Source organism: Aureobasidium melanogenum (genome assembly GCF_000721775.1).
Source record: "Aureobasidium melanogenum CBS 110374 unplaced genomic scaffold scaffold_6, whole genome shotgun sequence".
Taxonomy (NCBI): Eukaryota; Fungi; Ascomycota; class Dothideomycetes; order Dothideales; family Saccotheciaceae; genus Aureobasidium; species Aureobasidium melanogenum.
This window is the reverse complement of record NW_024470058.1, coordinates 146,205-172,366: the sequence shown is the minus strand read 5'-3', so window position 1 is coordinate 172,366 and position 26,162 is coordinate 146,205. Positions and strand designations below refer to the sequence as shown.

Here is a 26,162-nt window from a genome sequence, read left to right as displayed (position 1 = left end):
CGTTGTCCCTATACACGCCGCCGACATGAAGATTCTCTATATTGGCGTAAGCTGAACGCCTTGTCGTCTATACTGCCTCTACGACACTAACCCCATCCACAGATCCTCAAGAATGAAGACAAGCCGGCCGTCGAGCTGTGCGCCGAACGCGACCTGAGCAGCTACTCCCGCTTCACCCGCTCCAGTGTCGGCGAGTTCATGTCACTCTTCACAAAGACCGTCGCCGAACGCACCAAGCCGGGTCAACGCCAGGACATTGAAGAACAATCCTACACCTTCCACGCCTACGGCCGCAGCGAAGGCGTCGCCGGCATCATCATCTCCGACCAAGAATACCCTGCCCTGGTCGCCCACCAACTGCTCTCCAAGATCATGGATGAGTTCTTGTCTCGCTACCCCCGCTCGGCATTTGCAAACTCGAATGCAGAGTTGCCGTTCCCTCCCCTCAAGGAGTATATCGTCAAGTACCAGGACCCGCATGCTGCCGATAGCATCATGAAGATCCAGAAGGAGTTGGACGAGACCAAGATTGTGCTGCACAAGACTATTGAGAGTGTTTTGGAGCGTGGAGAGAAGATTGATAATCTGGTTGCCAAGAGTGATGGTCTTAGTGCTCAGAGCAAGATGTTCTATACTCAGGTATGTTTGATGCAGAACACTAGCAACCGAGGAAATGATACTGACAATTTGTTCTACAGGCCAAGAAACAGAACTCGTGCTGCATTGTCATGTAGCTTACCTAATGATACCCATGTGTTTTTTCTCTTTTCTCGCATCTCTGACCAGACATGTCCCACTGTGCTCCAACCGCCTCTTGCTCCAGTGCTACACGCAGTTCGCAATCGATAGACTATCGACCAACGAGCTCGCAGTACACAACGTTTCTACTTCGATTACCACAAACACAAGCTCATTCCCATATCCTCTTCCTCTTGACTTCTTCTGGTTTATACCTCTCATCGACCTCATGTGGACCAATCTTACACCCTTCATGTTCACCATTTTCCATGCAGCACGTCCATACAAAGCCTTCAGGAAACTCTTCGGCAAGATCAAGATCAATCGTGCCATGACAATCTTCGTCGTGATCGGCCCAGAAATCGCCTTCCCAATAAATTTCTAGGTTTTCTGTTTTGATTTGATGGTCAAATTAGTCAAGGTGTTATGGATTCTGATGAACTTCTTGGGGGGGTTTTTTTTTTGTCTGTAGGGGAAAAAGAATGATGAAAAGAGTAGAATTCAACTCACCATCATGGTATTGACAATCTTCTTCTCCATTATCAGTGACGTCGAATTCCTCCTTGCAGTGTTTGCACATGACATAGCGTTGTCTCTTGACACTTGCAGTGTCTGTTTGAGTTGTTGGTGCTTCATAGTCGACTGTAAGATCGATGATATTTGTGGAGGAGGAGTCTAGAAGCTCTTGCTCGACTAGAGCTCGTGCTGAGGGAGACGCGTCGCATAGCTTTTTTACTAGACTTTGAAGGCGTGGTAGGGTGGTGTGGTCGATGACGTGGTTTAGTGTTGAGGATGCCATTGTTGACTTGGTTTTTTTCTTGAGGTGAAATAATTGGTGGTTGGGGGTTTGTACTTGCCAAAGGTGAAATGGGAAGCATTGCGGTTGGCGTTGGGTCCGGGTCTGTGGAGGCGCGAGGACGTGGAAGTGCTGCTGCGACTCTTGTGCTTCTCTTGTTATCGCTCTATGACTCTCGAAATTTCAATATTCTGCGATACTGATGGAAAGCACATTGAACAGACATTTCTTCAAACAGCCTTCTAGAGGGAATTGGCACATGTATTCTCTCCGTGTGTTAGAGTCTATAACTCCTAGTTCAAACCATCGTCCTCCAAGTACAGCTAAGAGCAGAGTATACACCATAAAAAGGCACAGTAGTCTCTGAAAACACAGGCATGTCCACGGAGAGTCTATGATTAGTCGCTTCTCATCAGGGAATACCCCTCTCAGGGGCACTCAGGGGACACCGCTCTCAGAGGACACCGCTCTGTTTCTCACTAGTATCTTGCATTTTTACAGCATACGCTTTTCATACTTTCGTACACTGGAAGGATATGAGCTGGGTTAGATAGATGGTCTCTACATATGTATCTCTGATGGTGTCATATAGAGACTAACTCGATCTTTGCAAAAGTAATGAAGAATGTTAACGATAGGAAGTGAAACAAACGAAGGGTATAAGAATCGAAAATTGCCCACTGTCCTCAAGACAACTGGTGCTGACTCATGTAACGAGTCCAAAAAATCTGGTTCAAATACCAAAACAACAAAAGGAAGAAAAGAAAAACAAAAGGCACTGCCATTATAAGGTTGATAGATGATGCAGGAAACAAAAAAGACTCGACAAAAAGCGAAGGAGTCGAGCGGACAGAATGTTTTCAAACTTGTAGCAAGAACCGCGGTCTAGCGGTGACAGGTGCCATCTAGGCCTCGTCGAGCACGACCAGAGTACTCTTGCGGTTGCGCACGTCTACAAGCTTTGGACGTAGCGGCTGCTTGCTGAACACTGGCATAGGACTAGTCGGATCAAGAGCAGCAGGAGACTTTGCCTGTGGAGGCGAAGGCACACTGAGTCTGCTGTTGGGAGCAGCTCTACGCACCACAGAGATCTTTCTTGCAATACCAATTTGCGGACCAATCTGAGTCTTGCGTTTCGCCACGTTATCGTCAAGGGAACTTGTGCGCGGTGGGTGTGGGCGATTGATCGTGGCCGCCTGCTTTTCCAGCTCGAAAGAAGGAGGACTTTGGCGACCTAGTGCTTTAGGTGGAATTGGTGGTGCGCAGGACATGACGGGTGTGTCATTTCTCCAGTGAGGATCTTTGAACAGAGGCGTCGCTTGCATGGCCACGGCATCGTGGATATACACACCAGTGTCATCGTGCTCGTCGTCTTCGTCACCACTGTCTTCATCGTCGTCGTCATCAACATCATTGACATCAAAACTAACGAAAGATTCTGCATCAGAAGATGGAGTTTGCGGTCGTGATGCATCGCTCCACATGTGTGAACTTGTGGAGCATGCCGAGGAGTTGTTGGTGGTGCTAGGTGCCTGGCTTCTTTGTTCACAACCATGGCCCGAGGTTTGAATTGCTCCGGGTGGTGCGGTCTGCGAACGCAACAGACGTGGTGTGTTTGATACACGGTGAATAGGTACAGGAGTGGCAACTTGAGAGCTGTCACCATTCATCTCAGTAGCCATAGGGGTACGCAAACTGAGGTTAGGTGAGGTAGCACGGCGCTGCAAGGCAGGAGATTCAGGAGCAAGCTGCACATATTGTTAGCATTCATATCTTTGCGCGTATCACAAGTCTTCAGCTGCTTACCCTGCCTGAAGGCTGATCTGAGAGATTCAGCTGTTTCACCATCGTTTGTCGTCGATCCATGATTGAACTCTGAGGCTTGAGCAGCTTCTCGAACATGACGCTGTAGCGCTCCATCTCGACAGCAGGAATGTTGACATTGAGTCTGCGTTGACTAGGTCCTTCAAGAGGGGTCACTGGTAATGAGGGCCCGCTGTGTTGTGATGCAGCATCGAAGTATTGCGATACAGCTGATTCTCCACTGGGACTTCGTGCACTTGATCGAGCTGGAGGCTCCAGAGACAGGAGGTTGGCTGCCTTCAATTGGGATAGTGCGGGTGTGTCTCCAATGCTCTTTGTGACTTGTGCTCGAGTGCTGGTTTGGTTTTGCACGGCCCTCGTCTTGTCTACAGAGATCGAGTTGCGATCGAGCTTCTTGCCATCCTTGGCTGGAATTGCTGGCACAGAGTTCTTAGCAGACGCTTTTGGAAGTGCTGGTGGAGGCGCGATATCCGCTGGATTGAAGTCTGGAAGCGGTGGCTTTGATTGTTTCCTGGAAAAGAATGACCTCCATGTACCAGATTTAGATTTGCGCAGATGGGGCTCCTTGCGCGGAGCAGCTGAAGGTACCTCAACCTTAGACGGGGCAACTGCTTCAAGAGGTTTCTCCTCTTTCTTGGTCAAAGTGGGAAGTGGTTCAATGGGGGTTGTCATAGACCGCTTAGGGCTTCGTGAGTTTTCAAATGCAACACCAGGGGTGGAATGGTTGGCATGAAGAGTCAGCTTAGTTGTCGTCGTTCGTGGTGATGGAGTCATAGACATTCTTCTTGATGGCTTGTTGGGTAGTTTGAAAGCGAGTGACTCTGCGAAATTTCTCGCTGAATTAGGCATCTGCATTTCCGGCTGTACCTCCTGGACGGGCACTTTACTTGCAGTGCAGGGCCTTGGTAGATCCGAAGGTGGGGTCTGTGTTCCTTTCCATGTCGGGTCTTTCTGACCATGAGCACTCTTGAGATTGCGCTGCTCAACATCAACGCTCTCTGTTTGCTGTGCGGTGGACGCTTCATCATTCTTCTTGCGCATAAAAGGTGTCTCTTTACGTCGTAAGGACCTCGATCTCTCTAGAAAGCCCATGTTTCGTGATACGCGAACTGCGGCAAAAGAACTCCAGTTGAAAAGAAAGGACCACCAGGGTTTCCGAGAATGGACCTGCCAGAAAGTATTGCTTCAATAACCGCCAAGGAAAGACCAGGAAGAGATAGAGTAAGGAAGGTGAAGTAGTGGACTGATAAGATAGCAGGTTGCTTTTCTTGAGCGAAAGCGAGCGGGAAGTCTGAGGAAAAGGACGACGTCTGAAGCGTCTCACGATTGTTTCTAGAGAGGACGAGAAGAAGAAGAAGCAGGCCCACGACAGAAGCACCTACGCTTACCGCTGTTCGCCATCGGCAACCATCCTACTCAGACCCACGCGGTATCAAAGTGCATTGGTACCTGCGTCAAATTTATGGCTTGCCCCATCTGTGCTTACTCGTGTATGGCGACTTGCACGGGGCGCACATTAGCACGTCCACATGGACGACCTGGTCTACGCCGTCATTTGAGAGGCCCTGGCGATCTCCTCTAAAGGCGCGCCGTCTCAAACGCGTCGCAGAGCCCTGGCGAATTGCTTGTCAGAAGGAATCACGATTGGTTTCGTGGCGTTTCAGATTCTCGGCAGAGAAATTGTGATGGCTTTGACACCAGACACACTGACTGGCGGTCTGGGCACTAGAACCAGTCGATTTAACTGGAAAGCCTGTTGAATTCATTTATTAGAATAGGTACCTTGCAAAACTAGGGCTTTCGAGTTTTTTTGGTTCGCATGCATATATTTGTTGCAATAATAGAAAACTATCAACTTCGTGCGTGCCATGAGTCGTCGTCGTCTGAGACGAGAAAAAAACGGGTATCACCATGCCACTTCGTATGAATCGTATTGCGCCCACTAACGCCACTTTCGCCGAGCCCATCTCTAAAATAAACTACTGCTCGCACCCTGCATCAACTATCAAAAGGCTGCATTTCCCAAGTTGTGCTCCTTGATGTAGTCTGCTCCCTTTTCGTGATATTCCGCTCGTGACACGAACGACTGTCTGGACGTAGGACTAGCGGCCCACTGAGCAGCACCTTTCCAGGCGTCCAGAACAGGATCCTTGGCTTTGCGCACGCCCAGAGAAATGTCCGCAGGCAACACAGCACGCAATTCGTTGCGGAGTCGCTCCTCGAAACCTTGGAAGTGTGTGTAACCTCCAGTCAGGAATATATCCTTGAGCATTTCGTCACGCCTCGAAGAGCCGGACAGACGCTGTGTGATGATGTCCTCGGCGATCTCGACAATACCTGCTTGGTCAATGCCTGCGATACCGGGTTGGAAGATGACTTCGGGCACACGGATGCGCTCGACATTGAGGTGTATCTGATTGAGCTCTCTTTGGCTCTCTGGGTCAAAAGGCCAAGGACCGCGCAGGAAAGAGTGAAGTACACTCTTAGTCCAGTCTTGTTGTGCCTCCTGCGTGCTCTGCTCTGTGAACGTGGGATCATACTTTAGAAGCTGGGCTTCAATGTTCTTGAGATTGGCACCGAGGTCTTCTTCCTCTTCATCGTCGCTTTGATCGCCAGTGGCAATTTGACGATATATTCCCCAGTCGGCATCGTCAGCGCCGAAGGTGTCATCGTCTCCACCCCGGCGACGCTTCTTGGGGTTGTCAGATGCCAAATTGGCAATGTTCTTCATGCGAATCTGACTCGCGAGTGACTTGCGGTTGCCGAGGTCAGCCTTAAGACGATCACGCTCCTTGATGCGCTGAATCATGTTCTGTCGAGCAACTCTCCTCTCTTGTAGCCAACCCTCGGTGTCGTTCTCTCGGCGCTCATTGTCCAAACGCTCCTCTTCAGCTACTCTAGCCTTCTCGCGTTCTTTTTCTGCCTTTGCGCGAGCACGAGCATCGTGATTAGACTTCATCAAGCGTTGCTGACGCTTTTGTTTCAGTCCCTCCTCATCAAGCTCCTCGTCTGGGATGTCAAGCAATGGATAAGTTGGAACTTCCTCGGGCTCGTCAATATCGCCGACATCCTTGTTTCTCTGTTTTCGAATCGAGCGTTCCATGTCCTTGATCTTTCGCTCCAAGTGCGATTCGTCGTTGAAGTCCTCAGCCTCTAGCATTGTGCGTGCGTCCTTCTTGGTAGCAGTTGCAAGCTTTTGTTGGAGATCCTTGTAGTACTCGAGCTCTTGTTCCTTGCGAATAAGCTTCTCGAGACGCATCTTAGCAGCCTGCTCTTGTAGTCTTCGACCACTCTCTTTGCGTTTCTCAGCAGCTCTTGCAAGTTCTTCTTCAGTCTTTTGGACAACCTCTTTCTCAGTAAATGGCAGCTGAATAACTACGTCGCGATCCTCCAGACCAGTCCAATCGAGATATCTGGCCATTTCGCCATTGTAGTCCTGAGAAACGTAGCAGTGTTGGCGGACCAAATCTTCAATCTGAGTGTCATTGATCTTTCCGGGTAATGCAGGGTACTTGGCGCGTAGGAGCTTGTTGAGGTATTCGGCGCATTGCGAGCGACCCCAATCCAAGCGCGTAGCTTGAGCAAAGAGCGGCTTCGAGTCGACGACGGGGACAAGGTGAGTTGAGGTGTATGCGGACGATACAACAAGACCAGTGCGACCGCCGTTGTATGCGTAGGAGAAGAGAGAGTCGATGCCGTATGCAGCAGCGGGAACGCCGTACAGCTCGAAGAGGATCTCGGACATGGTACGCTTAGAGTACTGCAGGTTGGCCAAGGGCTCAGTCATGACCACGGGACGGTCGACGTGTCCCTTAGAGCCGTCAATGCCTAATTTGATGAAGAGATAGTCCAGAGCACCCTCCAAGACGTCCCAGTTGTTGATGATGTTGCTTCCAGGCTCATATAAGTTCTTGGCCTGACCTCGAGCAGTACCGTCGAAATAGATCTCGGAGCCGATGAAGTTGAGCTTGCGATTCAGCTTGCGATCCGTGTATCGAGCCATGAGCGGCGGCAGGGAGAGGCGTGGTGTGCGATCGGATTGCCATCCGGCGCGGATGTTGTACGAGCCTGTATAATGGCAAGCGTTAGCAGCTAATAGGCTGGTATAGAACAGAAGAGCACAGCATACCATTGTCGATGACTATGGCGCTGTCGGGAGCGCTGTTGCGGTATGCGCTCTGCTCGACAGCATGATAGCCCTCGTATGGAGGTTCGCTGACGTGGTAGGCCTGGGCTGGTCGCTCAGGAGGTGTGTTGCGGCCGCTTGCCGTCTCCGACTTGATATCATATATGCGATAGACCATCGTGCTGTGATGTCCGTTGCATGATGCTTGGACAAACTCGCGTTGCTGGAGATGTTCGTGCCCATGCTCTCCCCACAACCCTGTCCCGCGACCTCGCCCTTCACTCTCGCCAATCAAAAACATTCGACAACTACTCTTTTCATCTTAAAGTATAATCTGTCTTGGCTGAGTGAATGATCGATATTTCCCACGGGTTCCAGTTCCTAGAAATAGCTATGTTTGTGTTCTGGTTTTTGATCTCCCATGTCGCTCAAACTTGAAGCTTCGAACAACACGATGATCAGCTTTACCAAACACGAAGGTGCCGAAATTACGAACGATATGATGCATGGTATCGCTACACTTTTCTCAGAAAATTATGGCATTTGGGGTACGGCTGTTGAAGGCAGGAGGCAAGGTCAACGCGTACGCTCCAGCCCTGCACGCCTAAAATCCGACTGCTTGCCCGAAGCACCTGCTCGTAATTTTCTTGTGCAAGCCAAAGACGCTGATGTTCTGATCGGTCATGTTCTTGCTACCCGGTGGGCTTTTGAAGGCCTCGACATGTGTTGGATCACTCAGCTTTGCATATGCAAGAGGTACAGGAATCAAGGATTAGCGACAAAAGTAAGTTGAGTAGAGACACGATACTTTTCAGGAAGAGTGCAGTCTACCTCGAGTAGTTTATCTCGGCGTCTCTCTGGACATGTCTTGACTTGAGAAACTATCATGCATTTCGATAGTACCTTATGGCGTCACAAGACATAGCTAGGGAGTGAACGGCATCTGCTAACCTGTTTCTTTAGCTCCTGGCCAAGCTAAGCGAGCATGACAACGACGGTGGTTACGGTATCCTGTCCTCTCACCCGTTTGCAGTATCGGCCACCCTTCGTGCGCTCGGTGGTGGGCTTGACCAGGTCAAAGAATGCACCATCAGCCCTCGGATAAGAGATATCGTGGCATCTTGCCCTGTCAACTATGTCCGCACTGCTAAACTCCGTGGCTCGTTGTTCGATAGCGAAGTGACTGATGGCACAGTCTCATGCGCAGATACTGGGTTCTTTGTTGACCACGCAGAATCTGACACCGCGTTAGATGAAATCCAGAGAAAAGGTATCGAATGGCCTTTCGGGAGACTGCCAGAAGGACATGAATTTCTTGTCTTCATAGAACGCTCATGAAGCTGTTGTCTGCTTCTGCCCTCTTGAGAAGGGCGCATCATGGCTCGCGTTGGCTGTTTCATGAGGCCTCGCGGAGATTATCGGTCGCTATTATCGTCAGTTTACGATATCCAGATCCCTCATAATCAGATCACAGCTTACCCTCCAGATGGAAGAGAACATTGGACTGGTAGTTTTTGAACATCTGGGCGACGAGCTCAACATCCATATTGTTGATATTAATTTCCTGATCGACATGTCAGACTGATCCTCGAATGCCTCTTTCTCAGACGTAACACACTTGCAGGCTTTTGTTCAACATCATGACGGCCTCGTTCAGTTTCTCCTGTTCCATGTAAACATCAGTAATTCGTGAGATTTGTAAACATCAACGCACAACATTGGTGATGATTCGGGAGAGCAGAACATTCTGCTGGTGTTCGTGAGGACTTTCCTGTGTAAAATCAGCAACGGCAGTGGTAGAATTAGTCGCAAACACAACATACCATGTTGATTGACTGGTGGTTCTGTGTTTATGTTCTGCGATCAAGCGCGCAAGGTTCGGAGGTGTCTTGCCCGACCGGCGGTGTTGGCGGCAGGTGCTCGGGAACTAGTCCCAGAACAGAAACCGCGATCGACTGCGTCATTCTTGTTCTCGATATCCACCCAAAAAGTGGCCAGTATCTGAGGAAGTCGACGACGAATACACCGTCGCGACTTTGAATCAAGGACTCCTGTTGAAAACCTCTACTAATAACAGACGCGCCGGGGTGTCTTACCGCCACAACATGTCAGCCAACCTGAACAGCGCAGAGACACAATGGCTCGCTCAGCTCAGTGCTATGAGAGCCGCTATTGCTGAGCTCAAACTGCCTGCTGACACAGAAAACGCACCCGCGTACGGCCAGGATGTCTGGACAGACGAGGAGGACTCTTCGGAACCTACGAGCGGCGACGATGACCTCTGGGATCTTGTAGACGACGACGAAGAGGAAGATCAAGCCTTTCTCAGCGACTCTTCGTATCCTGCGCACGAGGCTACACCAAGTCCTGCATATGGCGCAGTCTGGCTACGAGAGAGACTCTCATATGTCTCGTCCAGCATGAGTGTGGACGAGTTGCAGGATCAAATTGTTGCTATACTTGGCTCGGACAGTAGTGGTATGTTGGATCACATCGTCTTTCGCCTCAACATGAATTGGCCTGACGTCTTGCAGATGATGAGCTTCAAATGCTTCTCGCTGATACCCTAGGCTTCGATGAACTTGACCTGGTAGCCGACTTCATCGCTCACCGTAAAGAGATTGCCACAGCTGTTCAACCTCCTGCGAAGAGCCAGCCCAACGGAAGAATCCTCTCGCGCCGCGAAAGAGAAGCCGCTCTAGAGCAGCAAGACTTCCAACACAAAACGGCCTCTCTTGCTGCCGCTCAGGACCGATCTGTCACCCAATACCCCCATGTCTACCGAGCACATGATGCAGGAAATATGCTTTCCTCTCACGGTCGAAAGTACATGCTACCACTGGGAAGTGAGCGAACTGAACATGAAAAGTATGAAGAGTATTCTATTCCTCCCGCAAAGGTTGGTACTCTGGGTCTTGGTCAATCGCTTGTCATGATCAAAGACATGGACACGCTTTGTCAAGGAACTTTTAAAGGTTACAAGTCCTTGAACCGCATGCAAAGTCTTGTCTACCCAGTTGCATACAAGACAAGCGAGAACATGCTAATTTGTGCACCTACTGGTGCTGGTAAGACTGATGCTGCCATGTTGACCATTCTCAATACCATCGCCAAAAACGTGACTCCAAGTCCATTTGACGATCCGAATGCTAGCGATCTTGCAGTCGCTCTAAACGACTTCAAGATTGTTTATGTTGCTCCCATGAAGGCTTTGGCTGCCGAAATCACAGAGAAGCTGGGCAAAAGACTCGCGTGGCTCGGCGTACAGTGTCGTGAGCTTACTGGAGATATGCACCTTACCAAAGCCGAAATCGTTGCCACCCAAATCATTGTAACAACGCCAGAGAAATGGGACGTTGTCACGAGAAAGAGCACTGGAGACACGGAGCTTGTTCAGAAGGTCCGTCTCCTGATCATCGATGAAGTCCACATGCTTCATGACGAGCGAGGTGCCGTGCTCGAGTCCCTTGTAGCCAGAACAGAGAGACAAGTCGAGAGTACCCAATCTTTGATCCGCATTGTTGGTCTCTCCGCTACGCTCCCCAACTATATCGATGTTGCCGACTTCCTCAAGGTCAATCGAATGGCTGGATTGTTCTATTTCGACGGCTCCTTCAGACCAGTGCCTCTCGAACAACACTTCATTGGTGTCAAAGGCAAAGCTGGCAGCAAGACTTCTCGAGAAAACTTGGAGAAAGTTTCATTCGAGAAAGTACGTGACATGTTGGAGAAAGGACATCAAGTTATGGTTTTCGTGCATTCTCGCAAGGACACTTGGAAAACTGCCAAAACCATGTATGAATTGGCTACGGACGAAGGGTGTACAGATCTTTTCGACCCTTCCTTCCACGAAAACTACCAGCAGGCCTTGCGCGATCTGAAGACCTCCAAGGGCCGTGAGCTTAGAGAGCTCGTGCCTAAGGGCTTTGGTACTCATCATGCTGGTATGCCTCGTTCGGACAGAAATCTCATGGAACGTCTGTTTGCCGACGGTGTGCTCAAGGTGTTGTGCTGTACTGCCACTCTTGCCTGGGGTGTCAACTTGCCAGCTGCCGCGGTCGTCATCAAAGGTACCCAACTCTATAGTGCAGAGGCAGGTAAGTTTGTTGATCTCGGAATCCTTGACGTTCTTCAAATTTTCGGACGTGCCGGTCGTCCTCAGTTCCAGGACACTGGTATCGGCTTCATTTGCACCACTCAGGACAAGGTTCAACACTACCTCACTGCAGTCACTCAACAACAACCAATCGAGTCAAACTTCTCCAAGAAGATGGTCGACAACCTCAATGCTGAAATCTCGCTTGGCACGGTGACCTCAGTGTCAGAGGCGGTCCAATGGCTCGGATACTCTTACCTGTTTGTCCGCATGCAAAGGAACCCCATGGCATATGGTATCGACTGGGCTGAGATCAGAGATGACCCTCAGCTTGTCCAGAGGCGTCGCGACTTGATCATCAAGGCTGCTAGAGTCCTGCAACAAAGTCAGATGATCATCTTCAACGAGACGACCGAGGAACTCCGTGCAAAGGACGTAGGCCGCATTGCAAGTCAATACTATGTTCTGCAGTCAAGTGTTGAGATTTTTAACACTATGATGCGCCCTCAAGCTACAGAGGCAGATGTACTGAAGATGATCAGTATGAGTGGCGAGTTCGATAACATTCAGTCCAAGGAACCAGAAGAGAAGGAGTTGTTGCGCCTGCAAGACGAATCTGCTCCATGCGACATTGAAGGTGGAATCGGCTCACAATCCGGCAAGACCAATGTCCTTCTGCAGTCCTACATTTCCAGGGCCCGTCTCGAAGACTTCACCCTGGTTTCGGACTCATCCTACGTTGCACAGAATGCGGCTCGTATCTGTAGAGCTTTGTTCATGATCGCACTGAACAGACGCTGGGGTTACCAATGTCTTGTTCTTCTCTCTATGTGCAAGTCCATTGAGAAGCGAGTATGGGCATACCAACATCCCTTCCATCAGTTCGACATTCCCCAGGCAGTCATGCGAAATCTTGATGAGAAAGGCTCAAGCGCCTCTATCGAATCTCTTAGGGATATGGAGCCAGCAGAAATTGGAGCGCTTGTTCACAATAACAAGATGGGTCACACGATCACTAAGTTGCTCGACAATTTCCCCACTCTCACAGTGGAAGCTGAGATTGCACCGTTGAACAGAGACGTGCTGCGCATTCACCTTTACATTACGCCTGACTTTAGATGGAACGAGAAGCATCACGGCAAGTCCGAGTCGTACTGGATCTGGGTCGAGAACTCTGAAACTTCTGAGATCTATCATCATGAGTACTTTATCCTTTCTAGAAGAAAGCTTTACGATGACCATGAGTTGAGCTTCACCATCCCGCTCACTGATCCACTTCCTTCACAGATCTATGTCCGCGCTGTTTCTGACCGCTGGCTTGGAGCTGAGACAGTTACTCCAGTCTCGTTCCAGCATCTCATTCGACCTGACACAGAGAGCGTGTACACTGATCTTCTCAACTTACAGCCACTGCCGATCGCTGCGCTCAAGAACCCTCTGCTGGAAGAGATCTACAGCCAGCGATTCCAGTTCTTCAACCCTATGCAAACGCAACTGTTTCACTGCATGTACCACACATCAGCCAATGTGTTGCTAGGATCTCCCACCGGTAGTGGCAAGACAGTCGCGTGTGAGCTTGCAATGTGGTGGGCTTTCCGTGAGAAGCCAGGCTCTAAAGTTGTTTACATTGCCCCCATGAAAGCCCTGGTCCGTGAGAGAGTTCAGGACTGGGGTAAGCGTTTGACGAAGCAGATGGGACTGAAGCTTGTTGAGTTGACTGGTGACAACACTCCGGATACCCGAACAATTCGCGACGCTGACATTATCATCACAACTCCCGAAAAGTGGGATGGTATCAGTCGTAGCTGGCAGACCAGAGACTACGTACGTCAAGTCAGTCTGGTGATCATTGATGAAATTCATTTGCTCGGTGGAGACAGAGGACCCATTTTGGAGATCATCGTTTCCAGAATGAACTACATTGCTTCGCAGAAGAAGGGATCCGTCCGTATTGTCGGTATGTCCACTGCCTGCGCCAACGCCACTGACCTGGGTAATTGGCTTGGTGTTAAGGAAGGCTTGTTTAACTTCCGGCACTCTGTACGTCCCGTGCCTTTGGAAATCTACATCGATGGTTTCCCTGAGCAAAAGGGCTTCTGCCCGCTTATGCAATCGATGAACCGACCGACATTCCTGGCGATCAAGTCTCACTCACCAGATAAACCAGTCATCGTGTTTGTTGCTTCTCGTCGCCAGACACGACTGACAGCTCGTGACCTCATCAACTTCTGCGGCATGGAGGAGAATCCTCGTCGCTTCGTGCGCATGTCGGATGATGATCTCGCTCTGAACCTTGATCGCGTGAAAGATGAAGCTCTGCGTGAATCTTTGAGTTTCGGCATCGGTCTGCATCATGCAGGTCTTGTTGAGTCGGACAGACAGTTGGCCGAAGAACTGTTTGCAAACAACAAAATCCAAGTGCTTGTTGCCACCAGTACTCTGGCTTGGGGTGTCAATTTGCCTGCTCATCTTGTTGTCGTCAAAGGCACACAGTTCTTTGACGCAAAGACAGAAGCATACAAGGACATGGATCTCACAGATGTTCTGCAGATGCTCGGTCGTGCTGGAAGACCTCAGTTCGACACTTCAGGTATTGCCCGCATTTTCACTCAGGATGCGAAAAAGGCATTCTACAAGCACTTCTTGCACACTGGTTTCCCAGTCGAATCGTCACTTCACAATGTATTGGACAACCACTTGGGCGCCGAAGTATCCGCAGAGACAGTTGCCACTAAGCAGGACGCTCTTGATTATCTCACATGGACGTTCTTCTTCAGAAGACTTCATAAGAACCCTTCATACTATGGCCTTGAGATTTCGTCAGAGGAGCACAATACAGTGGCCGCCCAGCAACTTGCCAACGAGTATATGGTTGAGATGGTTGACAAGTCATTGTCAGAACTTGCCGAATCCGGTTGTGTGACTATGCACAGTAACGGTGACGTTGATCCAACTCCTTTGGGCAAGATCATGAGTTACTACTATCTCGCCCACAAGACCATTCGCCACCTGATCAAGCACGCAAAACCGAATGCTACATTCGCAGAAGCTTTGGCATGGATGTGTAGTGCGACAGAATATGACGAACTGCCCGTGCGTCACAATGAGGACTTGATCAATGCTGAGCTTTCGTCGGCTCTGCCATTGAAGGCCGAGGATGCTATGTCTGGTCTGCCTATGTGGGATCCTCATGTCAAGGCTTTCCTTCTTTTGCAGGCTCATTTCTCCCGCATCGACCTACCAATCTCGGATTATGTCGGTGATCAGACTTCGGTCCTTGACCAGGCAATTCGTATCTTGCAGGCATCGATTGATGTTCTCACAGAACTTGGCTTCAACTCAAGCTGCGGCATGATGATCACCTTGCTGCAGTGTGTCAAGTCTGCTCGTTGGCCTGAAGACGGTCCTTTGGCTATGCTTCCTGGTGTTGAGCCACCAAGAGAGCGTCAACGTCTTTCGCTGAAGAATCCAAAGCCGAAGGACCTGGTCGAAGCCACAACAACACCTCGCAAGGAGCTGGAGACAGTGTTCCACAAACAGCTCTCACTCGCACCCCCTCAACAGCCACGCGCTTTCAAAGCTTTGTCTGCTCTACCTCAATTGCGTGTCAACGTCTCTGATGTAACAGCACTAGGCTTGAACGTTACAGTCGCTCGTCTCAACCCTGCACTCAACCGCGAGTTCCACATGTACGCACCACGCTTCCCTAAACCTCAATCTGAAGGCTTCTTCCTCGTGGTTGCCGACACCAAGACCGATGAAGTGCTTGCTCTCAAGCGTATCTCATGGCACGTACCTACCCAAGGCAAACAAGCTTCGCAACCAAACCCCAAACCAACCTCTAGAAGCAAGATTAGATTGCCTCCTTCAGATGGCGAGAGAATGGTTTCAGTCAAGGTTGTTAGTGATGGGTATATCGGTATGGAGTGGCATGTTGAGGATGTAGAGGTTCCTGCTCCTCCCAAGGTCGTTGACGATGGTCTCAAGAAGAAGCAAGGTTGATTGGTTAATCGGAAGAGACACAACCTCCTCGTGTCCTCAAGCATGTAACGCGTGTAGCTGTCAAATGCATTATAGTAATGAGAATCAGAATATCGTCCAATGAGAAGCGACGGATCATAGACTCTCTATGGACATGCCTATGTTTCCGAAAAGTACTGTGCCTTTTTATAGCACATACTCTGTTGACACATAGGGAGGTAGATGACAGGACGCAGAAGGGGGGAAGTCCATGATAACGTGTAATCTTCCCATGTGCAGAAGATAGTCATGGTGTAACTATAGAAATGCATAATACTTTGTTAAACAATGTGGTTTCCACAGAGACACCCTTATGAAAGGCTGTTTCAATGGCCAGCCACTACTTTGCAGTTGCAACTGTGCGTTCCGATAGCCCTGAACAACTTTTGTACCTCGGGGTGGAAAAGGGTTATTGCAAGACTGTGACTGTATACAATGTACAAAGTCTTTCAGGACGATGAATCCAAGGAGGAATTACAGATTTGGCATATGATAAGGAAGGAGCTATTGGTTTCCGTGGTTTCGTATGTACAGCACATATTTTCAGACGCTGCTGCATCATTCTATTTTGCTTTAGGTTCGATAAACAATAAGCATCGTATGCAAAATTTCGTTCCTGCAGGCCCAACCGTCAATCCGTTGCTAGAGAATGTTATGGGCGTTCTCGAAAGTGCTGACATACTGCCATTGTCTTTGCCACATGCGAGGCATCATCAATCGAAGCAGGCTTTTGTCTTGTCTAGACTGACATTTAGGCTTTTGCTGCATGCACCAAGTAGAATAGGCACATCGTTTGTTGCCGATGATGTTCGACAACGAAGCTTCCGTTGACTGAGATGGCAACCCTGGGAGGCTGTAGAGAACACAAGATCGAAGAACAGCGATGCTGTGACCAAGGCAGTATGAATTTCACTTGTTCTGGTTGTCTGATTTCATCCATTCCCTTTCGAAGCGCCTGATTGTCTCTGCAGAAGTCCTGGCCAATGTCTTTGATTCATCATCAATCATGTTTCCCTCAGCAAGTTCATTCAACCTCTCTGCCCACCAAAGCCATCGAGCCAGACTAATAGTGGTATACCTAGTCCCATTTTGCTCATCCCAGCCATCCTCCACATCTTCTACAACATCCCGCCAAAAAGGCCCAGCACTAGCCTAACCCCCGTCTTCCTTCGACTTGCACCACATCTCCCGCGCAGCGATTTTCAGCCATCTCAAAGCAGCTCGCAGAGAATTTAACGAATCCTTTCCTTCTTCTGTACGAGCATCCCATTCTAGCGAGTCTGCTAGAGTGCGAAAACCATATGTATATAGATGGTCGAATGAACTTGGGGGAATGCTGTTATTGTGGATGAGGAAAGCGGCAAAGGTGTTTGCGTTTGTCCATTCTTGCTCGGCTATGTATTCGGATCTGCCGAAGTTGAGGTAGGCTGTTGGACCTGGTTTTTATGTGTCAGAGGTCGAGGATGAGTGATGAGGTGCGAGGGTTTGAACGACATACCTTGCATATCCTCGCTGAAAAGGGCCATGAAGTGAGGGAGATCGGACCAGATTTTGCCATCGTCGAATTGGATGATTCGGTTTGGTTCTATCTCGTAATGCTTACGCTGAAAAGATAGTTGAAGCGTCTCGTTACTATTGTTACGGATATCTCCTAGTCGTGAGAGTGCTAACATGAGATTGGCTAGTTTGCAAAGATCGCCTTCTTCGGAGAGTTGATGTGCTGCGCCCACGATTGTTGATATAGTGCCAGAGTATACAGATAGAAAGTCATCGTGTGAGAAGACGAAGGCAGAAACTCGACTCGCTGCCTCATCAGGTCGTATGGTGTCCTCGAAGACCTCTTTGAGTATGTCTATTAACGGTGCGTCTTCCTCTCCCTTTTTTTTTTGTCTTGCATAGGCAAGTTCCAGGAACTCCTTGTATGAAAATCGGGGATCGATAATGTCCATCATGATGTACGGCCTTCCCATGTACTACAGGACGCAACACGGGTAGCTATGGGAATGCACAATACCATGAGGCAACAGGAAGATGTCCGCTGAGAAGTGATGACCTATCGGCTCTCAGTGGACATGCCTCTTCTCTAAGAACATCTGTACATTTCTATAGTATGGATCTTGCGTAATGCCGTAGGTGGAGTATGGTGGAAGTTGCGTACTTTAGAACACCTAAAGGGAACATGAGGCAGGAAGTCCACTGCTTGACATAGTAATAGCATCCTCGCACTTGGCGTCCGAGGAAGGATTCTGCCAAGTTTGATGGACGTCACGAGCGTTTTGGTGATCCCGAACTATGAGTGTGATGGAGGATTTTGACTCGATTTGTTGTGGCTGGCTTGCTGTAGCAGAAGAAGAATCAGCGGCGACCTTATATGATAAAGCGTGCTAGCACTCTCGAATCAGAACTATCAAAATGCAGAATCGTGTCCCCAATTGAAGTGTGTCCGGGGAGACCGACAGACTGGCGAAGATCAGACGAAGACACTGTTCTTCATACAAGACACAAGACATTGAGGAAATCACAGACTGGATAAAGAATATGTTTCCTTTCAGTAGTATTAAATACGAGTCTGAAACTCGGTTGCCTGTATCTTCACTCTTTGCTTATGTGCAAGCTCACTGCTGTTAATGTGTGTCCCATATGTACAGACCGATCACAACCAGAAGAAAGAAAAGAGACAGGCCAGAAAGCTAAAAGTCAGAGTGAATACTGACGCTGATGAGAAAACGAGGAAACTCCAATCCAAAATGCAACAAAGTCCAGCTCCTTGCGAAAACACAACGCCATAGTAGAATGGGCTGGAAAAAACCAAAAGCAAAACGCTCGTTCGGGAAAAGAGCAATAAACAGAGAGTGATGGGCGCTTTTGCTCTTCCTAGGGAATGGTGGGCGTTGTGGAAACAGAAAACAGGCTCAAGAACACCCATATAAATAGTGAAAAACTCCAACCCAGAAGCCTGGACACCTTCTAGTTTGCCGAAACACATGCATTAGTCGTCTAACCACTTCGCCATCCTGTCAAGCTCAATTGTTCTCGCCGACTTCTGATTTCACGGGATGTGAAAGTGAGGGCAATAGACACATGCGTCCAGTGCCAGTCTCTTCATCTCTGGTGCCGCCCTGCTTGTTCTCGCGGAGACCTAGCCAGCGGCGCCAAAGAGCACCACTGAAGCCAGAGTTGTAGTAGAAGGAACTGCCAATGAAGTTGTGCTCGCCCCAACCGAAAGGACTGTCAACGTCAAGGACAGGACGGTTGAACATTCTGTCCATGTACTCGAGGTCCCAGTCACGGTCGAAGTAGACAGGGTGAGGAGCGTAGACAGACTTGAGACCATGTTGCAGAGCGCAAGAGGCGGGCCACATCTCAGGGAACATAGTGTGGCGGTACTTCCAAGTCTCCTCGTGCATGATGTCCATCAGGCGCTTGGAAAGACGGGACACGGTGATAATGGCGCAACGACGAGGTGGAGGGGGCATCTTGAGGTTGTAACCAGTGGCGTCGAGACGGAAAACCCAGTTGGTCCTACTGGGATCGAAGATGGGGTTGAAAGTGATGAGATCGGCTTCTTCGCCAACTCCCCACTTGAAATCGTCCTTATCGTATGGCATGGGAGGAGTAGTGTCAGAAGGAGAGGGAGTGAGACCATCATGCTGGAAAGCTGGAGGACCCCAGACAGGGTTCTTGCCGTTCTCACGAGTCTCATGCTCGACCATATCAGTGAAGTTTTGGTAGCTACCGTGCAGCTCGGGCATCCAAAATCTTTCAGCTCTCTCCCACATTCCCTTGCGAGGCTGTTTGCGAGCCCAGTCACCGATAGCAGTGTTGAACTCGTAGTAGTGTCCGTTGTAGCGGAGATCCATTTCCCAGTTCCAGTAGTAATCGTAATCAGGGAATTGTTGACCGAACCATTGAAGAGCAAAGTGAGCAGAGCGGTAGACACCATGAACACTCTGCTGAGAGGGGTTCTCGAATGGCTCGGCGAAAGGAGGAGGGTAGTAGTTGAGCAACTGAGCTTCAGACCAGAGAACAGTCATGTTCCAGAACTCCTTGGGCATATTCTGTTCAATGACCTTCTGGTACACACTCTTGTCGGCCCAAATGGGAAGAGTTTCATCCTTGACATGTAGAAGGAAGTAGACGTCATATTCACCACCAGACTTGAGCGAGAGCTCAGCAATCATGGCGCGAAGAGAGTAGAGCTGGTTGTAGTTGAAGTTGTAGCCAGTCCAGATGCGAAGAATGTAGGCGTGGCGGGCGACCTTGGTGTGAGCGTCCTTGTTCTCGAATCGGGCTTTGTTCTTGTGGTGGCACTTCTTCATAGCCTTGCCCCAGTTGACGTTGGAGTAGTCGACTGTGCCCATCTTCTCGAACAGCTTGTCAGTGCCAACATTCTCCGAGTCGAGGCCAGGACCGAGACCACCCGCAGTAGCATTGTAACCATAACCGTAAGGACCGAGTCTGCCATATCTATCGTAACAGACATCGTCTCTGATACCAAGCTCTTTGTGGGTGCCGAAGAAAGGAGCAGGCATGTTTCTGGGTAGGCCGGGGTAAACGTAGACATCAGGCACTTCGACCTTGTCCTCATCGTCCATGTAACACGTCTCAACTTTTCCATGCTTTTGAGTGTATTCGTACGAGTTGTAATCGGGATAAGGATTCAGCTTGATGGGTTCAAAAGCCGGTTGCTTGGGAAGGCCGCGAGCTTCGTTGCCGTCAATGACACCATCTGGCACGGAGCGGTTGTAGCGGTTCTCAGGTGTCCAGTCTTTGGCGGGCGTCAGAGTGCGGATACCATTGTAATAGGCTCTGAGTCTGTCACTCTGCGTCAGTATGCTGGGCAGAAGTTACGCGTGAGCATGTCTTACGGGAAATATTCCTCCCAAGGATAGCCCGGAGGCTTTTCAGCTGCCGGATCCGGATTTGCGGGCTCAGCAGGAGAGTGAAATCTATGATGGCGACTCGCAATGAGCATCAACAGAACGAATAGCGACGTCAATGCCCAAAGGAGAATGCGGAGTGGAGACCAGCGAACTGAGCGCATGGCTTCACCAGCGCGCCTCGGTGATGGCCACCGGACTCGCTTGAGAGGCTGCAATGTGAAGGGCGAGGTGTTGCGGCTATCCGAGGGAAGCTGCTGATACGAAAAGTTGCCATGAAACAGTCTGAGGGGGTTCAGATGGCGCAGACGCGCACCGGTCTGTTGCTGTTGTTGCATTGTCGGGAGACCTTCACCAGCATCACTGGAGAGGCTGCTCTCCGACTTTCGCTCCTTGTAGTCCTCCAGGTTGGCGGTGTTGGAAAAAATAACGATTCAGCGAGCGACGAGGGTTAGTTATTGAGCCAAGATCTGCGGACGCGAAAGCCGAGACCAGCCGTTGTAGAGAGCCGGGAGAATTTGGGGAGGCTGGGAGGATTCGATGGCGAGGACAAGGTTGTTGTAGGCTGGCTGAAGGAGACAGTCAATGGTCGAAGCCGCCAAAAGGGGATGATTGGTCCTGGCTGGGGGTCGAAGAGACGGAGGGAAGGGGACGAGGTGGATGGAGGAGAAAAGTGGTGGAAGAATTTCCAGACAGCGTCCAGAAGGAGTTTTGGGGGGCAGACTGGGACAGTAGCAGCATAAACGGGCCGCTTGCAAGTACCAGATCAAACACTTGGAACAGCGATGATTGAAGGCTCGAACGGCGGCGAGGTCCGTGTGTCTTTAACAAGAAAGCCTCTCTCAACGCACTGCCGACCGTTCTGATTGGCCCAAAGTCGACCAAGAACCAACTTCGACGCTCTTTCCTCGTTATCGTACGGACGTGTCTTGTTTCAGACACGAAAGAGCTTGTGGTTTTCTGTTGAGCAAATGCTTGTTTGCTTGCAATCGCCGTGCAATACTACAGATCTGGGTCACGGCCATGCACTTTTTACTTTGTGTTCAACCCGTTGTGTCTCTGTATCCGCGGAAAGCACAGTCGCATTACGCAGCCCCCGGCCTCTGAATCTGGAGATCTCCCACAAGACTCAAGACTGCATGCCCGCTGAGCGCCACTCCCGTCGACTGACTCTCCACTTCCCTCTCTTTTCGTCATGCATCCCCCAATCCACTCTCACTCCGGGGGACCATGCCCTGCTTTTTCTGTCAAGCTGAAGTGCATTTCCAGCTGCTCCATATCACTCTTGACCCGCACCATTGCCGGATGCTCCGCCAACTTGCCGTCTGCAGTCGTGCTCGATATGTTGCGCCGTACGACCAAAACACGAGCAGAAAACTTTTGTTTTGATCGACGACGACTCGCAAGCATTGTGAGGCTATCTGCCTGCTAATCAAGGCGTCAACGACTCCTCGCGAAGACGAACACTCAGCAATGACGAGATCAATTGGCTAGCTGGATTCAATCGTGCCGTGGTCTTCTATGCCGATTTTTGCGATGCGATGCTGTTCTAAAGACAGCATCACGACTGCCTAGAATGAGCTATTTGTGCAGTCATATGCCATGAAGCCGGCCTTTTCGCCAGTCGACCTTCTCGTCCCTCAGAAAGATCTCTTCGGTTCTGGAATTGTGTTTGAACTAATCCAAGCTTGCTGGCTTTGCAACATCTGTGACGGCGGAGGCCATATTGACTCAAGGGTTGTCGACTACTCTGCTGTTCCTCGCAAACATTAACAGCCATGGCTATCGAGCAGATCTTGTTGCCTTAGACACTCTTACTAATGCATTCTTTAGGCTGCTATATGGATTTACAGCACTAACAATCAGGTAAAAGACGCAGAAAGCTGATCTGAACAGCAAAGGTAATGACACATGACCATGCAGTATTTGCATGTGACGGCTGCTTAAATGTCAGTCACGCAGATAATTTCCTGAGCGTCTCAAGGCCGAGCCCACGGGATCTGATTTTTGGCATTTGGGGAGGGTTTTAGACAAGAAGATTGGTGGTTGTTATCTACGTTATCTGGCGAAGATTGATTCGAGATAGACGTGGCTGATATAGGTAACGGCATGGTGCAAGGATTGAGAAAAGGTCAGGGCTGCGCATGGATATTCTGATCATGTGCAAAGGATTCGTAGCTTGTGACACGACGATTGTTGTTTGTTGACAGTAGTGCAGCAGCAAGACTCAGGCCATACTAAGAAGTGAAAAGAGTCAAGAAGTGTCTAGCTGAGACGTAGCGATACAAATAGTGTGGTTCGTTCAGGCGGTGTACAGAGCTTGGCAGGGCGGTGTATGGTGGGGCATTGTGCAGGATGAAAAGCATCAGGAAATTCACAGCAAAGTGTCTATCTCTCACATGAAAGAAGAAAGAAATTGTTGCAGTTGCAACGGGCGGCCTGAAATAGTCAGCAGGGTCAATATCTTGCAGTGAGATGGTAGCAAGCAAGCACGTTTTCTGAATGAATACAGGGAAATTAAACTTTGAACCGTGAGACTGCTGCAGACTGACGACAGCCGAAAGGCCGAGACGAGGACATAAACATCCAAACAACATACAAGCCAATTACTCGCTGGCTCCACAGAACGACTAATTTTTTCCTGCTCTTCTCCAGAAGACTCGAGACGACTCCCCATAAACGACCTGCACGCCTGTTTGATCTAGGGAGTGACACGTCGGCCGCCTTGTGTTTACAAGACACTGCGCGGATCATCAAGGTGTCTATACAACATGTCCATGCAGTAGTTCCTATCACCAAACACAATGGCATCGGCATACCCACCTCTGGACATGGAAGAGGTCGAGCAGACATCTTCTCCCCTCGCCGGCCCTGGAACAACACGAGCAAACCGACGACTGCAACTACGAAAGAATGGCTTCCGAGGCCGTGTCCTGCCCAATCGCAACATTACTCCCAAACGCAGGACTTCGGATGCTTGGTCCTCGCCTGTGAACCAAGACAGCACACCCACTTCAGACCTACCACAGCCAGAATCGACCAAGACACATCTGGGTGCACGAGGGAGGAGGTCGTCGAGTATACTGCAAGAAATCAGCAACTCGAGTTTGCGACGGAAAGAAGCCCAGAACAAGCACGACTCGGTCCTTTCTGTCTTTACAGATGAAAACGGAGACGAGAAGCCATGGAGTTTCGAGTCATCACCAGCATGGTATCACAAGACTGCCCCACTCTACATCCAACAGTTACACTGACAGCACACAACAGCCTCCCACCCGAAGCGCCCAACCTAACAAAATCGAGAAAGAAGCATCAACGTACCCAGTCTTACAAGAGCAACCCAGACTCGGACCAAGCCGATCAACACATTGCATACCTCGAGTCCGAACTCGCCGCCTACCAAACTCAGCTGGCCTCGTTGACTTCCCCATCAGTAGCAAAAGAGAAGGGCCAGAAGATACGTTTATTGAACCAAGACATCCGAAGACTACAGGAAGAAAACTCTCGCTGGGAGGCCGAATTCGATGAGAGGGTGCTACAGGTCATGGAACAACATGATGGCGTCGAATACAACCTGCGCGCTAGGATCAACACGTTGGAAGTAGACAGTGACAACTACTTGCAGAAAGTAAAAGAACTCCAAGCTCAACTCGATGCTACCAGGAAGGCTTTGGATATTGCTGAAGCTGCCAACGTCGAGTTTGAAAAGAGATTGGAGACTTTTGCACATCTACTCGTCACTTCACCCATCAAGTCCGAGACGCCCCTGGCTCAACCTCCTTTTATCAAAGAGTCGAGAAGTACGAGACAGAAGAGATTGTCGTTTCACCGCTTCCCTACTGCTGGGTCTTTGCATCAACAAGCAAATATGCCTGAACAGCATGAAGTCGACGAACAAAGACCACACAGCGAAGGTGCTGTACAAGATCATTTTGACAATGCTGTCAGTGATGCCGAATGGGACGCTTCTAAGCGAGAGTCCTTCATCAGTGACGCCTCTCGCAACAGCATCGACTTTAGCCTCTTCATGAACCAGGAACCCCCACCATCATCTTCACGCACTCGTCCGAATCGGCGAATGCGAAGATTCCACGGTGGTTCTCATCTTCCCAAACCTTTGATTTTGTCAGCCGCTCAATTGGCACCAATCGTTGCCACGGCTCCTGCCTACGAACCTCACGACTCTCCTCGCGCTTTTCCTTTTCCTGATGTCCCTGTTGCGCAAAGGAGAGCTAGTTGCCATGAATTCAGTCCCATCACCGGACGCCGGCGAGCAAAGACTAATACGGATGGGCTGGACCTATCATCGCTTCAACCTTTCTCTGCCAAAGAGTCTCCACTTCCACTTGCATCACTCGAACCGCAAGAAGACAAAACTCCCACACCACAACGGACAATCACCGAATCTCTTACCGAGTCAGCAGAATATCCATCCATAGGTCCCAATCTAGGCAGAAACCTGCTTGAAGAACTTCACGCCGCTAGAATCGACGACGACGCACAGACAACTTCATCAGGACCTACACCCTTTGCCACACTTAACGCCAGACCAGCAGAACTGCTTTTCATTTCTCACAGCACTTCCGTTCAGAGGAGTGTTTCTGGTGCACTACGGCTTAGACACCAACGAAGCATGTCCGAGGCCACAGGTCTATCAATGTATCCCTCTTCGCGACAAGCATCTTCCGCCTACCCACCAACCTCTACTCCAAAATCCAACAGCATCGTGGATAAAGTGAGACAATTGCTACGCCAACCATTCAAGATCGCACGCAGATGTGTAGCAAGAGCCCACCAAGCCTTTTTGCTGTCTAGGACTCTAAATCGCTTCCAATGGATGTTGTTGCATGCACTTCTGGGACCCATGGCAACAAGAAGACTCATGGCTTGTTCGTTGCATGAAAATACCATTTTGATGCAAGCGCCTTACCGCACCAACACCAGCACTTCCAGATCTTCTTCTGCTTCTTCGTCGACGTCCTCGAGGACTCGAGATGACGAAGGCTTTGAAGCCGACTTTGAAGATGTAGAACTAAGTCCTTGTCCCCCATTACGCCAACCTCGTCGTCGTGTTTCGCCTTCCTCCTCTTCCTCGGCGTGTGTCTTTGAAACTAGATTAAAGAGACATGACGACAGAATCCAGAAACGGAGGACAAGGAGTAAAACCGAGGAAAGAGACAATGCACCCATGTTGAGTCGACATTCTCCTTGGTTGTGGATTAGATTTTCACTTACTTTGGCTTTTGCTATTGCTGCGGCTGTCAAGGAGGGACCTGGGGCGCTGATGATGGAGTGTGAGGGTGATGGTGAGGGAGCTAGAAAGTGTGGCTGTTTGAAGTGTCTAGGACGGGAAATGAGGGAGTGTCGGGATTGAGTGATTGATTGCATGAGATGGGATGATAGGGAGGTACATACAAGTATAGCAGAAGAGGCGTTTGGTCACTTTTTTCTTTTTGTATCGAAATGGCACATGCATGGCACAGCACGGCATAATGGCAGGGATATGGATCTACATACTTTGGGCTTTTAGACGAATGAAGTTGTACATAATAGATAGAAATGGAACACCTTGAAACCCGTGCCAATCTTTCTCAATCAAAAGACTCAAAAAACAGCGTACTTTCATCGCACAAAAAGAAAAAAGAAAAAAAGAATCTCCTTTGCTACTTTTCTGCAAAAGCC

General features: G+C 49.7%; 10 protein-coding genes across 10 annotated transcripts; 4 read left to right on the top strand and 6 right to left on the bottom strand.

Annotated features, from left to right (window-relative positions):
• Positions 1–25: 25 nt before the first annotated feature.
• Positions 26–734, top strand: M437DRAFT_73960 (snare-like protein; the record flags this gene model as incomplete). The annotated part of the gene is made up of 3 exons (XM_041026144.1): positions 26–46; positions 103–639; positions 699–734. The coding sequence occupies 3 exons, from the start codon at positions 26–28 to the stop codon at positions 732–734; spliced, it is 594 nt and encodes a 197-aa protein (XP_040881137.1).
• A 176-nt stretch (positions 735–910) lies between these two features.
• On the bottom strand, positions 911–1,537 carry M437DRAFT_45223 (uncharacterized protein; the record flags this gene model as incomplete). The annotated part of the gene is made up of 2 exons (XM_041021047.1): positions 911–1,128; positions 1,249–1,537. The coding sequence occupies 2 exons, from the start codon at positions 1,535–1,537 to the stop codon at positions 911–913; spliced, it is 507 nt and encodes a 168-aa protein (XP_040881136.1).
• A 902-nt stretch (positions 1,538–2,439) lies between these two features.
• M437DRAFT_64664 (uncharacterized protein) lies at positions 2,440–4,450 on the bottom strand (the record flags this gene model as incomplete). Its single annotated transcript, XM_041024458.1, has 2 exons — positions 2,440–3,282; positions 3,341–4,450. 2 exons carry the CDS (start codon positions 4,448–4,450, stop codon positions 2,440–2,442), a joined length of 1,953 nt encoding a protein of 650 aa, XP_040881135.1.
• Positions 4,451–5,363: 913 nt separating this feature from the next.
• On the bottom strand, positions 5,364–7,662 carry M437DRAFT_64663 (actin-like ATPase domain-containing protein; the record flags this gene model as incomplete). The annotated part of the gene is made up of 2 exons (XM_041024457.1): positions 5,364–7,426; positions 7,488–7,662. 2 exons carry the CDS (start codon positions 7,660–7,662, stop codon positions 5,364–5,366), a joined length of 2,238 nt encoding a protein of 745 aa, XP_040881134.1.
• A 276-nt stretch (positions 7,663–7,938) lies between these two features.
• On the top strand, positions 7,939–8,822 carry M437DRAFT_73956 (uncharacterized protein; the record flags this gene model as incomplete). Its single annotated transcript, XM_041026143.1, has 2 exons — positions 7,939–8,268; positions 8,448–8,822. 2 exons carry the CDS (start codon positions 7,939–7,941, stop codon positions 8,820–8,822), a joined length of 705 nt encoding a protein of 234 aa, XP_040881133.1.
• Positions 8,823–8,880: 58 nt separating this feature from the next.
• Positions 8,881–9,448, bottom strand: M437DRAFT_83047 (uncharacterized protein; the record flags this gene model as incomplete). The annotated part of the gene is made up of 6 exons (XM_041027868.1): positions 8,881–8,909; positions 8,964–9,048; positions 9,103–9,147; positions 9,199–9,255; positions 9,308–9,328; positions 9,383–9,448. 6 exons carry the CDS (start codon positions 9,446–9,448, stop codon positions 8,881–8,883), a joined length of 303 nt encoding a protein of 100 aa, XP_040881132.1.
• A 141-nt stretch (positions 9,449–9,589) lies between these two features.
• Positions 9,590–15,582, top strand: M437DRAFT_83046 (Sec63-domain-containing protein; the record flags this gene model as incomplete). Its single annotated transcript, XM_041027867.1, has 2 exons — positions 9,590–9,962; positions 10,019–15,582. 2 exons carry the CDS (start codon positions 9,590–9,592, stop codon positions 15,580–15,582), a joined length of 5,937 nt encoding a protein of 1,978 aa, XP_040881131.1.
• Positions 15,583–16,752: 1,170 nt separating this feature from the next.
• M437DRAFT_83045 (uncharacterized protein) lies at positions 16,753–17,552 on the bottom strand (the record flags this gene model as incomplete). Its single annotated transcript, XM_041027866.1, has 2 exons — positions 16,753–17,036; positions 17,099–17,552. 2 exons carry the CDS (start codon positions 17,550–17,552, stop codon positions 16,753–16,755), a joined length of 738 nt encoding a protein of 245 aa, XP_040881130.1.
• A 1,071-nt stretch (positions 17,553–18,623) lies between these two features.
• Positions 18,624–20,818, bottom strand: M437DRAFT_45437 (uncharacterized protein; the record flags this gene model as incomplete). Its single annotated transcript, XM_041021083.1, has 2 exons — positions 18,624–20,415; positions 20,469–20,818. 2 exons carry the CDS (start codon positions 20,816–20,818, stop codon positions 18,624–18,626), a joined length of 2,142 nt encoding a protein of 713 aa, XP_040881129.1.
• A 2,466-nt stretch (positions 20,819–23,284) lies between these two features.
• On the top strand, positions 23,285–25,854 carry M437DRAFT_83043 (uncharacterized protein; the record flags this gene model as incomplete). Its single annotated transcript, XM_041027865.1, has 2 exons — positions 23,285–23,691; positions 23,748–25,854. 2 exons carry the CDS (start codon positions 23,285–23,287, stop codon positions 25,852–25,854), a joined length of 2,514 nt encoding a protein of 837 aa, XP_040881128.1.
• Positions 25,855–26,162: the final 308 nt, after the last annotated feature.